General features: G+C 34.9%; 1 protein-coding gene across 1 annotated transcript in view; it reads left to right on the top strand.

The window, feature by feature from the left end:
- The window catches only part of LOC113244951 (mitochondrial adenyl nucleotide antiporter SLC25A24-like), a 52,962-nt gene that overhangs the window by 25,192 nt on the left and 14,253 nt on the right, over positions 1 to 13,517 (top strand). The window contains exons 3-4 of the mRNA XM_026484672.2: positions 3,559 to 3,646; positions 4,881 to 4,992. Coding sequence (XP_026340457.1) covers positions 3,559 to 3,646; positions 4,881 to 4,992 — 200 coding nt within the window. The remainder of the gene's footprint in view (positions 1 to 3,558; positions 3,647 to 4,880; positions 4,993 to 13,517) is intronic.

The raw sequence follows: 13,517 nt of genomic DNA on the forward strand, positions 1-13,517 counted from the left end.
TGCTCAAGCCCTGATGTGATCTGATCTATTTAACTTCTCTCACTAAGTAGTATCTGAGCTCCTGCTCCTGTTTAGCCAAAGTGTCCGTGGAATGCGGTTATAATGATGTGAATGAAGTAATTATTGAATTCTTTTTTGGATGGAGTTTTTTGGAGATTGAAGAAATGATAGGAAAGGAACTAACAATTATTGGACTTTATTTTCTGTATCTTATTTTTGTCTCATACAAGTCATTATAGCAGCTGCATTTTACAGATGAGAACACTGAGGCTAAGGAAGGGTAAATATTTTGCTTTCCATAGGCTCTCCCAGTAAGTCACATCTCCCAGGATGTATGCCTTTGTGTAGCCTTGTGAACCACACAGGCCTGGGCTTGGCCGTTTTGACTTACTTCAGTCATTAGGGCATTAGCAGGACTTAATAAGTACTTGTATATTGGAGCTTCTCCTCTTGGAATACTCTCTCTTAACATCCTGAGCCACCAGGAAAGAGATCTAACTACCCAGTGGGAGAGATCTCTCATTTAGTTCTCAGCTGTTCTACATTTCCATCTGAGGTAACAGACACGAGTGAAGCCATCTTGGATTTCCAGTGGTAGTTGAACAAACCTTCAAATGAATGAATTCGCATGAGTGGCTCAGGCAAGACCAGCAGAAGAGCAAATGAGTTGAATCAAGCTCAGATTGCATACCCATAATCAAATACATCCTTTTTAAACTACTAAATTTTGTGATAGTTTGTTACTTAGCAATAAATTGCTGGTACAGGAATGGAATATTTTGTATTTCTCTTTGGAATTGCAATACTGGAATGGTTGTGGTCCTCTTCTCCATCCGTCTAATAACTGTCATTCCGTTGAATCCATTTCAAGTCTATATTCTCAGTGAAAGCTTGATGCATATAATTAAAGACAATTTTGAATCTCCTTTTCAGCCGATAGGCCTTGATAATATTCTGGATCTCATTACCTAATTTTTTTCTACATCTTAGCTTGGATTTTTAGCTTCTTTTCGGTAAAAATTACTTGATGTATTTTAGCTCAATGAAGTAAACAGTTTTTGAGCACTATATGTGAGCTATTGCACTTGGAACTGTGCTAACAAAGGTCTTCAGAAGTAAACAATTTTGGGTGAATTAAGGATAAACATATACAAGATAGACTATGATAGTTGCTGTAGAAGTGATATAGGGAGAGCTTAATTGTGCCCAGGAACAATTTAGATTTTGTTGGATCAATACATAAACAAAGTTGAAAAGAAAGGGTTTCTTGAGGGGCACCTGGGTGGCTCAGTCAGTTGAGCATCTGACTCTTGATTTCAGCTCAGGTCATGATCTTAGGGTCGTGGGATCAAGTCCTGCATTGGGCTCTGTGCTCAGTGAGGAGTCTGCTTGAGTTTTTCTCTCTCTGTTCCTCCCCCAACTTGAACGGCCATTCTCTCTCTCTCTCTCTCAAATAAATAAATCTTAAAGAAAAAAAAGATGGGGTTTCTTGAGCAGAGAGATCATAGTTTGAACAAAGGCAGAATTAGGACATCGTCAGTCAAGGTCAGAACCGGTTAATATAGCATTTTAGGTTTAGCCATAACTTAGTGTTTTGGGGGGAAGATTTCATTGACATATAACACATATAGCAATGTGCATAAATTCTAAGTAAAAGCTCCATGAATTTTCCTGAGGCAAACATATAACATGGAAACAGCATCCAGATTAAGAAGTAAAATATTACTAGCATCTCAGGAACGGCCCTTTTGTTTCCCATCCAAATCACTACCACCCTCCGAAGTAGCTACCATCTTGCTTTCTAGTACCGTATGTAAGTTCTCAATCAATCTTTGTTAAACAAGTAGGTGTACCTTGCTCATACTGTACCTTATGCTGAAATGCTTTTTTGTTTCTTTGGCGGTCTCTTGTTTATCCTTTATAGTACTTCATTTGTGACTTTTGTTTTTAATTCTTGTTTATCCCTGCATTGCTTATTATTCATAACTCTTACATAACATGTATTTAGCACTGTGTGATATATTTTTAAAAATAAGTAGTTCATCCATACAAGCTAGTAAGCTCTTTGGGGGTTGTTGTTTTATTAATCTCTGGCTTTTCTCACATTTAACATAGTGATTTTAATAGTATACTTTCAAAAATATTTTTAAGTTATTGAATTAAGAGTGTAGTGCTTGAGGATTGTAATGGGATATAAAGCAGAGCATTCAGTTTCCCCATTTGAAGAAAAGTTTGATTTTTAAGCTAAGGAATAGACCAATGAATTCCATCCTGTGAAGCTTGGAACACTAGGGGCCTTGGAGTGATCACAAAGAATCTGAAATTCTATGTATGAATACTGGGCTTTGTCTATAGGCTAAGTAAATATGTCTCATACATATGTATACTACTTATAAATGTATGCAGATGCAGCTATGGTTCATAAAGTATGAAATGAAGATGTGACAGAATTAATAGTTTTTTGGTGTTACATACTTTACAACTAGGTGACATTAAGTTGATGTTTTTTAACATGAAAATGTCCTCATATTTTAAAAGATTGAGTAGCCTCAGCTCTTTGTTTTACACAAGGGAGGGATCAAAGATTTTTTGGACTTGGAGAGTGGCATGATGAGTTAAGTGTTTTAGAGTTTGAGGAGCATAGGGAATACTTAATTTTTCCTTTACAACATCTAGCGATGTGAGATTGAGATGCGTAGTAGGCTAGTATTAAATGTATCAGTCGACTCGAGTTATTTAACATAGAATATGGTTGTGTTAGAAAGAGTTTTTGTTGTATTATATTTTAGGTATATTATTTCTTTAAAAACTTACCTTATAAAATGTTGAGTGACCTTTTTTTCATGCCCCTGAATCAGATCTTCAGAGTTCGCTTTTTTTTTTTTTTGCAGGTCTCTCTGTTTTTTTTTTTAATAATAATATTTTTTTATTATATTATGTTAGTCACCATACAGTACATCCCTGGTTTTTGATGTAAAGTTCCATGATTCATTAGTTGCGTATAACACCCAGTGCACCATGAAATACGTGCCCTCCTTACTACCCATCACCAGCCTATCCCATTCCCCCACCCCTGTCCCCTCTGAAGCCCTCAGTTTGTTTGGGAAACAACCAGAGTTAGTTTTAAATTTTTTCCAGGTAGGTACAATAATCTAGATTTGTTGTAGATCTACAGTCTCTTATTGGAAACCCTTAGGGGGTTGTGTTTAGAAATTTAGAATTTGGGTTTTAGAAAAGCAACACAGTGCGTGTATGATATATTATGTAATACTCCAAGTAAGGTTTGGGGCATCACCATGCAGTTATATACGTGAATATTTCTTCAGTGAAACAAATGAATAATCACACAAAATCAGATAAATAATTGACTACCAAATGAATTTTGGTGCCAAATTTACAAAAAGTCTTTTAGTTTTCAGAGCTTTTAGTCTTTGTATTGTGAATATGGGATTGTGGGTCTCAAAAACATGGGCTTTTTAAAGACTATTGCATTCTAAGTATATTTTGCCTTGTTATCTTTGCAGATAATTTAATTTGACATTTTTTCACTTTTTAAAGGAATAGTAGAAACTTCAGAAATAATTGCTGCTTTGAAATCACTGGGTATAAATATTTCTGATGCTCAGGCAAAAAAAATTCTACAAAGGTCAGGCCTTATCCTTATTTTTGATAGTTTTTATTTTTATTTAATATTCCATGTTAGAAACTAATTGCTATAGATATAGCTCCTTCCTCCCCGCCTGCCTCCCTCCTTTCCTGCCTGCATGCCTTTCTTTTTAGATTTGATAATATTAGCTTTTATTGACATTGCTATAAGAAAGATCCCTAAGAAATTTATTGAATTGTGAGAATGCTGTTGACTAAATCATTAAGTGTTCACACGTTACAAAGTCCCTAGAATAAAATTGTGCCTGCTTTAGTTTAAAGAATAGGTGTAATTCTCTTAAGCAATTGATTTAAAATTTTTTAAACTTGAATTTTTTGACATACGAAAAGCTGTACATAACTAATATACACAACTTGATGAGTTTGGAAGTGAGTATACATCTAGGAGACCATTACCACAATCTATGCCATAAACATATCCATCCCTTCCAAAAGTTTCCTCCCACCGTCTTATTTATAACTATTATTTTTTGTGATAAGAATACTTTTTTGTAGTTAAAACTTAAATTTATTTCTTTTTTATTGAAGTATAATTGACATATAACATCAGTTTCAGGTGTACAATGTAATGTTCTGATATTTGTATATATTGTAAAATGATCATCACAATAAGTCTGGTTAACATCGTTCACCATATGTAATTAAAATTTTTTTTCTTGTGATGGGAACTTTTAAGATTTACTCTCTTAGCAGCTTTCAAAACTATACAGCACAGTATTATTAACTATAGTTACCATGCTGTACATTACATTCTCGTGACACATTTTATAACTGAGGTTTGTACCTTTCAACCTCTTTCACCCATTTCACTCATCCCCTAAACCTCCACCTCTGGCAACCACCCACCAATCTGTTCTCTGTATCTATGAGCTCTTTCGTTTTTTTTTTAAAGATTTCACTTATAGGTGAGATCATGTGGTATTTGTCTTTGTCTGACTTATTTCACTTAGCAAAATGCCCTCAAGGTCCATCTATTTTGTCTCAAATGGCTAGATTTCTTTTTTTATGGCTGAATAATATTCCATTGCACACACATACCACATTTTCTTTATCCTTTCATCCATTGGTAGACACTTAAGTTGTCTCCATGTAAGAACAATTAACGTAAGATCTATCTTAGCAACTTTTAAAATATTCAACAGAGTATTCTTAGTACTTATTCTTAGAGTATTTGTTATAAATGTTATAAGCACTATTTTTGTTTTAAATTTCAGCATCGATAGTGATGGAACAATGACAATAGACTGGGATGAATGGAAATACTACTTTTTACTTCATCCCGCAACAAATATTGATGAAATTGCTCGTTTCTGGAAGCATTCTACTGTAAGATTGCTTTGTATTTTACTCTATTTTTATTTTTCTACAAATATCATGGCTCTTATGATTATGTAACCTCTATAATACTTCCAGCATCAGTGGCTAAATTAACAATATTCTCTCCTTAAAATGTTCTACTAATTGAGTAAGGACTGTTAGTATTTTATGTACAAACATAGCTACTACAATTTCTTTGTTTACTAAAACCTAGATCTTAAAGTAGATACTCATCTACTGAAGGGACCTACTTTGTGTTGAGAATAAATTACTCTGATATAGTTAACCGTCCTAGGAAAGTGGAAAAATAATATACTTTTCTTTTTTCCCAGAGTATGTCAGAGATGATATACTCAGTTAGCTTTCTATCATGGGAATTTAAAGTCAAAGATTAAGATTCAAAATTTCAGAATCAGAAAGGATCAAATATGTAATCTACCTCTTCTTTTTATGTAAGCACTCGACTCAGAGTTGTGAGGAACAAATGAGGTTTTATAATCAAAAACTTGTTTTTTCTTTTTTAGATCTCAATGCAGGATGTTAAGTTAATCATTTATTCATGGCATACTATTTGCATCCTCCTCTTCATAGATGATACAGGGGAGGACAAAGAGCATAGGCCTCAGAGTCAGATGCCTAGGGTTGAATTTCACTTCTGCCACCCACTAGCTATATAACCCCCTCTGTGCCTCAGTTTTCTCAGTTATGCACTGGGGATAGTAATGGTAGGAGTTTTGGGAATTAAATTAGTACATTAGTGAATTTAGAAAAGGGCTGGGCAGGTCATATATGTCTTCAATAAGTGTTACTTATTATGATAGCCACTTATTCTAATATGTGTAGTCTGTGTCTTGGATATGTATATATTCTTAGGAATCATGTAATGTTTCATGTGTGTGTTTAATTTACATAGATAGTATTCTGCTGAAGGCCACAACTGATTTCTTGCTTTGTTCACTCGGTGTTATGATTTTAAGATTTGTCCTTGTTATGTGTTCATCTAGTTTATTGCTTCTAACCACTACATAGTATGCATTGAACACATCTTCTTTATGCAATTCCCGAGTAATAGACATCCAGACTTTCTCCACTTCATCTAAAAAAAAAAAAAAAAAAAAAAAAAAAAAGGTCCTCTTTTGTACCATAAGAGAATTTCACTGGATTTCTGGGTCAAAAGGAATATGCATGTGCAAATTTTCAGAGGTTATCCAGTCTTAATTCTTTGAAAAATAGCCATGTTATTTCCCAAATGACTTTCTACACCAGGTTACATTCCCACCAGCAATGCATGAAGGTTTCTGTTTCTCTACATATTACTTGGTATTATCCAATTTTCTAATATTTTCCACTCTGTTGGGTATAAAGTTGTATCTTGTGTTAATGTGCATTTCTAACATGTCTTCATAGAAATACTAGAGATTCACATGTTCTTTCCTACAAATTGTCTATTTTTATCCTTGTCTATTTTTTTGATATTTGTTGAGATAGAACTGACATACAACATTGTGTAAGTTAAGGCACATAACATGATATCTGATACACTTATGTATTGTGAAATGGTTGCCACACTTCCCGCCATAACCCTCACATAATTATCTTTTTTTTTTTTTGTGGTGAGAACATTTAAGATTTACTCTCTTAGAAACTTTCAAGTATATACTATATTATTAACTGTAATCACCATGTTTTACATTAGGTCCCCAGAATTTATTCAACTCATAACCAGAGGTTTTTGTCCTTAGACCAACATCGTCCCATTTCCTTCATGTCCCAGCTCTTGGCAACCACCATTCTACTCTCTGTTTTTATGAATTTGGCTTTTTTTAAGATTCCATATATAAGTGATACTGTACAGTATTTGTCTTTCTCTATTTGACTTATTTCAATTAGCATAATGCTCTTGCAGTCCAACCATATTGTTTCAAATAGCAGGATTTTCTTCTTCCTAATTGCTGAATAATAACCCATTGTGTATATATACAGCATCTTCTTTATTTATTCATCTATGGGTGGACACTTAGATTGTTTCCATAACTTGCTTATTGTGGATAATGCTGCAATGAACATGGAGGTACAGATATCTTTTTGAGATCCTGATTTCTTTTTTTTAAATGCTTTTTTTATTTGAGAGAGAGAGAATGAGAGAGAGAGAGAGAGAGAGAGAGCACACTTATGTGAGCAGGGGGAGGGGCAGAGGGAGAGGAAAACAAGCAGATTCCATGCTGAGCAGGGAGCCCGACTTTGGGCTCCATCCCAGGACCCTGAGATCATGACTTAGCAGAAATCAAGAGGCAGATGCTTAACCAAGTGAGCCACCCAGGCGGCCCCGAGATCCTGATTTCATTTCCTTTGGCTTTATACCAAGAAGGGGAATTTCTGGATTATATGATAGTTCTGTTTTTAATATTTTGAGGAATCTTATACTGATTTCCATAGTGGCTGTACCAATTAAATTCCCACCAATAATGCAGAAGGGTTCCTTCCCTTCTCTCTCCATCCTTACCAACACGTTATCTCGTTTTGTAGGTAGTAACCATTCTAACAAGAGGTAATATCATTGTGATTTTGATTCGCATTTCCCTACTGATTAGTAATGTGGACCATCTTTTCATAAACATGTTGGCCATTTGTATGTCTTTTTTTTTTTTTGAGAAATATCTATTTTGTTGTTTTGCATACTTTTTTTCAGTACATTTTTGTTTTGTTTTGGCTTTTTGCTTTGTGTGTGTGTGTGTGTGTCATTTAGTTGTATGAGACACTTATATATTTTGGATATTAACCCCAAATCAGATATATGATTTATAGGTATTTTCTGCTATTCTGTAGGTTGCCTTTTTCATATTGCTGATTGTTTCCTTTACTGTGTAGAAGCTTTTAAGTTTGATGTAGACCCACTTATTAATTTTTGCTTTTGTTTTCTTTTTATATATATATAGAGAGAGAGCAAGAGTGGGGGAAGGGCAGAGGGAGAGGGAGAGAGAGAATCTTAAGCAGGCTCCTTGCCACGGTCAGTGTGGAGCCCAATTTGGGGCTCAATCTCATGACCCTGAGATCATGACCTGAGCTAAAAACAAGAGTTGGACGCTTACAAAAAGCTTTTTGTTATTGTTATTTATGCTCTTGGTGTCATATCCAAAAGGTCATTGTCAAGACCCATGTCAAGCAGCTTTTTCCTTATTTCCTTTAAGGAGTTTTATAGGTTCAGATCTTATGTTTAAGTTTTTATTCCATTTTGAGTTAATTTTTCTGAGTGGTTTAAGGTAGGGGTCCAGTTTTATTCTATTGCATGTGATTATCCAGTTTTCCCAACATCATTCTTTTAAGAGACTATTCCTTGTCCATCGAATATTCTTGGTTCCTTTGTCAAATGTGAGTTTACCATATATGTGAGGATTTATTTCTGGGCTCTCAATTCTGTTCCATTGGTTTTTGTGCCAGTATCATACTGTTTTCATTACTATAGTTTTGTAGTATAGCTTGAAATCAAGGAGTATAACCCCTCCAGCTTTATTCTCTCTCAGGATTGCTTTAGCTATTTGAGGTTTGTGTTTCCATCTGCATTCTAGGATTTTTTTTTCTCTTTCTGTGAAAAATGCCACTGGAATTTTGATAGGGCTTGTATTGAATCTGTAGGTGTCACTGTGTATTGGACATTTAACAATATTAATTCTTCCCGTCTATGAGCGTGGTGTATTTTTCCATTTATTTGTGTCATATTCAAATTCTTTCATCAATGTTATTTAGTTTTCAGTGTGCAAGTCTCTTACCTCCTTGGTTAAGTTTACACCTAAGTATTTTATTGTTTTTGATGTTATTATAAATGAGATTGTTTTCTATATTTCTTTTTCAGGTATTTTGTTGTTAGTGTATAGAAATGCAACTGATTTTTATATATTGATTTTGTATCTTGTAACTTTACTGATTCCATTGATTCGTTCTAACAATTTTTTGGTTGAGTCTTCAGGATTTCCTATATATGAGATCATGTCATCTGCAACAGAGACAATTTTGTTTCTTTCATTCTGATGTGGATGCCTTTTTTTTTTTGAGAGAGATAGAGAGAGTGAGAGAGAGTGAATGGGAGCAGGGGGAGGGGCAGAGGGAGAGCAAGGGAGGGGGTCTTTTTTTTTTCTTTTTTCTTTTTCTTTCTTTCTTTTTTTTCTTTTTCTTTTTTTTTTTTTTTTTTTTTGAGAGAGAGAGAGCAGGGAGAGGCAGAGGAAGAAGGAGTGAGAGAATCTTAAGCAGGCTCCACACTCAGTATGGAGCCAGATGTAGGGCTCGACTTCAGGAATCTGAAATCATGAATGAACTGAAATCAAGATTCAGAGGCTTAACCAACTGAGCCACCCAGGCGCCCCTGGATGCCTTTTATTTCTCTTTCTTTCTCAACTGCTAAGGCTAGGACTTTGAGTACTATGTTGTATAGGATTGGTGAGAATGGTCACCATTATCTTGTTCCTGATCTTCAAGGAAAGGTTTTCAACCTTTAACCATTGAGTATTATGTTAGCGGTGGTCCTGTCATATATGGCCTTTAATATGTTGAGTTATATTCATTCTATACCCAATTTTTTGATAGTTTTAATCTTGAAAGGATGTTGAATTTTGTCAAATGCTTTTTCTGCATCTATTGAGATGATCATATGATTTTTATGCTTAATTCTATTATCACATTTTTTGATTTGTGTATGTTGAACCATCTTTGCATCCCAGGGATAAATCCCATTTATCATGATCCTTTTAATATGCCATTGAATTCTCATGATCCTTTTAATATGCCATTGAATTCTATTTGCTAATATTTTGTGGAGGATTTTTGCATTTATGTTCATCAGGGCTATTGGTTTGTAGTTTTCTTATAGCATCCTTGTCTGGCTTTGGTATCAGGGTAATGCTGGTATTGTAAAAATGAGTTTGGAAGGGATCCATTCTCTTCAGTTTTTTAGTAGAGTTTGAGAATGATTGGCATTTATTCTTCTTTAAATTTTGGTAGAATTCACCGGGAATACCATCTGGTCCTGGGGTTTTCTTTGTTGGGAGATTTTTTTGATTAGTGATTCAATTTGCTTTCTCATTACTGGTCTGTTCAGATGTTCTCTTTCTTCATGATTCAGTCTCAGTAAGTTGTATATGCCTAGGAATTTATACATTTCTTCTAGATTATGCAACTTATTGGTGTATAATTGTCCAGAGTAGTGTCTTATGACCCATTGTAGTTCTGTGGTATCGGTTGTAATGTCTCCTCTTTTGTTTTTGCTTTTATTTACTTGAGTCTTCTCTCTTTCTTTTTAGTTAGACTAGCTAAAGGTTTGCCAATTTTGTTTATCTTAAAAAAAAACAGCACTTAGTTTTGGTTATCTTTTGTTTTTTTGCTTATTTGTTTTTGTTTTTGGTCTCTATTTTACTTATTTCTTCTCTGACCTTTATTATTTCCTTTCTTCTGCTAACTTTGGTCTTAGTTTTTCTTTTTCTAGTTCCTTAAGGTTTATTTATTTTTTTAAAATTATTATTTTGTATTAGTTTCAGGGGTAGAATTTAATGATTCATCAGTTGCATATAACACACAGTACTTATTACATCAAGTGCTGTCCTTAAGGCCCATCACCCAATTACCCCATCCCCCCACCCTCCTCCAGTGACTGTCAGTTTGTTTCCTAGAATTTAGTTTGCCTCCCTCTCTGTTTTCATCTTATTTTATATTTCCTTCCCTTCCCCTATGTTCATCTGTTTTTTTTCTTAAATTCCACATTTGAGTGAAATCATATGGTATGTGTCTTTTTCTGACTGACTTATTTCACTTAGCGTAATACTAGTTCCTTAAAGTTTAAATTTAGATTGAGGTTTTTCTTGTTTCTTGAGGTAGGCCTGTATTGCTATGAACTTCCCTCTAAGAACTGCTTTTGCTGCATGCCATAAGTTTTAGTGTTTTGTGTTTCCTTTTGTTTCAAGATGTTTTTTTGATTTTCCCTTTGATTTCATCTTTGACCCATTCAGAGGCCTTATTATCTCCATTATCTCCTTTATTTTTTGTATTTAAATATTGTGCATTTAAATATGACATTTAACATATTAAGCCAGTACCATTAAAAAAAAAAAAGTAATCCTACTGAAGTCCCTTCTAGCTACCTTATCCTTTTTCTCTCTTCATGGCTATACTTCCCATTCACTTCTCAACTAACTGGCTTTGCTTTCACCACTTTGTAGAAATTCTTTTACTAAGCTAGTCTCTCTACTGTTAGTACAGTGGATATTTTCTAGATCTTACCACTCTCTCTTTTTACATGTTCTCTTCACCTGGCTTCCTTTACACTGCAGTCTCCCGGTTTTCTTCCTACCTCTCTGTCATTACTTTTCTGTCTGCCTTGAGGGTCTTCTTTTTCAGTCTGTCTCTTATATATTACTTTTCTTCTATGTTCTATTTTCAACTTTCTTAGCCTCTCACTCTGTATATTTTTTTCCTAGGCAATCCTATTTACTCTTCCATGTTGAACTACCAGATAGGCTAATTGATTGCTCTAAATCTAATGTCTCTAGAGCACACCTTCCTTCTGCATGTGCAAGCATTTATTGGATATCAATTGGGACACCTCAAACACACACACCACGTCATTTGTCCCCTAGATTTTTCTTTTAGCATTTCACTGAATGGTGTCTTCACCTTCCTAATTGCCCAGGCCAGAAATGCCAAACTTATTCCAAGGTCTTGAGCTTTCCTTTACTCTCCTTCAATCCTTATATATAGTCTTGCAGTTCTTAGAATATCTAATGTCTTTGAATAAATTATTTTCTTTGCCTTAGAATATTCCCTTGGCCAATCCGTACTTTTATAGGGATAGTACAGTGTGATGGACGAGAAGGTAAACTTTGAGGTCAGAATACCTGGATTCATATTGTTTTGCTACTTCTAAGTCACTTTATGTGAAAAGTGTTCCTTAACAGTTCCACTCATCTCCCCCCAACAAAAACTTAAAAATTCTACACTCTGTTAAATGTCTCTGTACTGTGTTCTTAAGACACTTTTTTGCTACCCTTGTTATTGTACTTATTCCTCTGTGTTATAATTGCTTGTTTCCTTTCCTATCTTTTGTATTATACTGTAAACTCCCAGAGGGAAGAAATGTAATTTCTGCACCATATAATGAATGCACAGCCCAGCACCTGGTGTGTTAATTTATTAATTCAACAAATATTTATTGAGCACACTTATCTCCACTGACCAAAGTGCAAGGTTTACAACAGTGCATAAAAAAGACCAGGTTGCTGCTCTTATCAGGCTTATTTTCTAAAGGAGGAAGCAAGCAATAGATAGAAATGAACTAATAAAGGGGCCCCTGGGTGGCTCAGTCATTAAGTGTCTGCCTTCGGCTCAGGTCGTGATCCCAGGGTCCTGGGATTGAGCCCCGCTTCGGGCTCCCTGCTCAGTGGGAAGCTGCTTCTCCCTCTTCCACTCCCCCTGCTGGTGTTCCCTCTCTCTGTGTGTCTCTCTCTGTCCAATAAATAAATAAAATCTTAAAAAAAATAAAAAAATAAAGAAATGAACTAATAAAGATTGTGCTAAGTATTAGAGAGGAATGCATGGAAAGAGCCAAGGAGAAATGTCCTAGGGAGAGAGAAAATAAGGTACAAAGTTCTGAGGTGGAATGGTACTTGGAAAGGGGGCACCCAATGAATGCATAAATAAAGGTGGGAAAACTAAGAAGCAGAGAAGTGACTTGTCTGCCATGATTGACAAGTAATGGAACCTAGATCCCCTGTATCCAGTGTGACACCCTTTTCAGTGAGTCACATTGCCTCAACATTTAGCAGAAATGGATAATCTTAGCAAAAGCAAGTATGATGACTGAAAATAAAGTGAAATGTAAAACTTGTTAAAGTTCAGAGTTTTAAGAAGAAAATTGTCATTTTTTTGATATGTATGTTTTCTTTTTCTCTATGATAAATTTTTATTATGTTATGTTAGTCACCATACAGTATATCCCAAGTTTTTGATGTAAATTTCCATGATTCATTACTTACGTTAAATTGTCACTCAGGGGGCACCTGGGTGGCTCAGTTGTTAAGCGTCTGCCTTCGGCTCAGGGCGTGATTCCGGCGTTATGGGATCGAGCCCCACATCAGGCTCCTCCTCTGGGAGCCTGCTTCTTCCTCTCCCACTCCCCCTGCTTGTGTTCCCTCTCTCGCTGGCTGTCTCTCTCTCTGTCGAATAAATAAATAAAAAATCTTTAAAAAAAAATAAATTGTCATTGAGAAGAGTCAATGTAAATAATAGAAAAGAAGTATAAGAGTATAAAATACTACTCTTGAATTCTGACAGATTAGGTAAGTACACAGTGGAATTCAAGAGAATTTGAAATAAAGTAGACAAACTTAATTAAGCATTTATTCCTTACATATTGTATGGCAGACATTGTGGTGTGTGACTAAGACATGATCCCTGCATTGAGTGTTTACATTTTTCATGGAAGAGATTAATCTAAATAGCTTGAGAATTTGAAATTAATAAGTCGAATTTAATAGGAATTGATTTTATGGATT

Source organism: Ursus arctos, unplaced genomic scaffold (assembly GCF_023065955.2).
Source record: "Ursus arctos isolate Adak ecotype North America unplaced genomic scaffold, UrsArc2.0 scaffold_12, whole genome shotgun sequence".
NCBI classification, from domain to species: Eukaryota; Metazoa; Chordata; class Mammalia; order Carnivora; family Ursidae; genus Ursus; species Ursus arctos.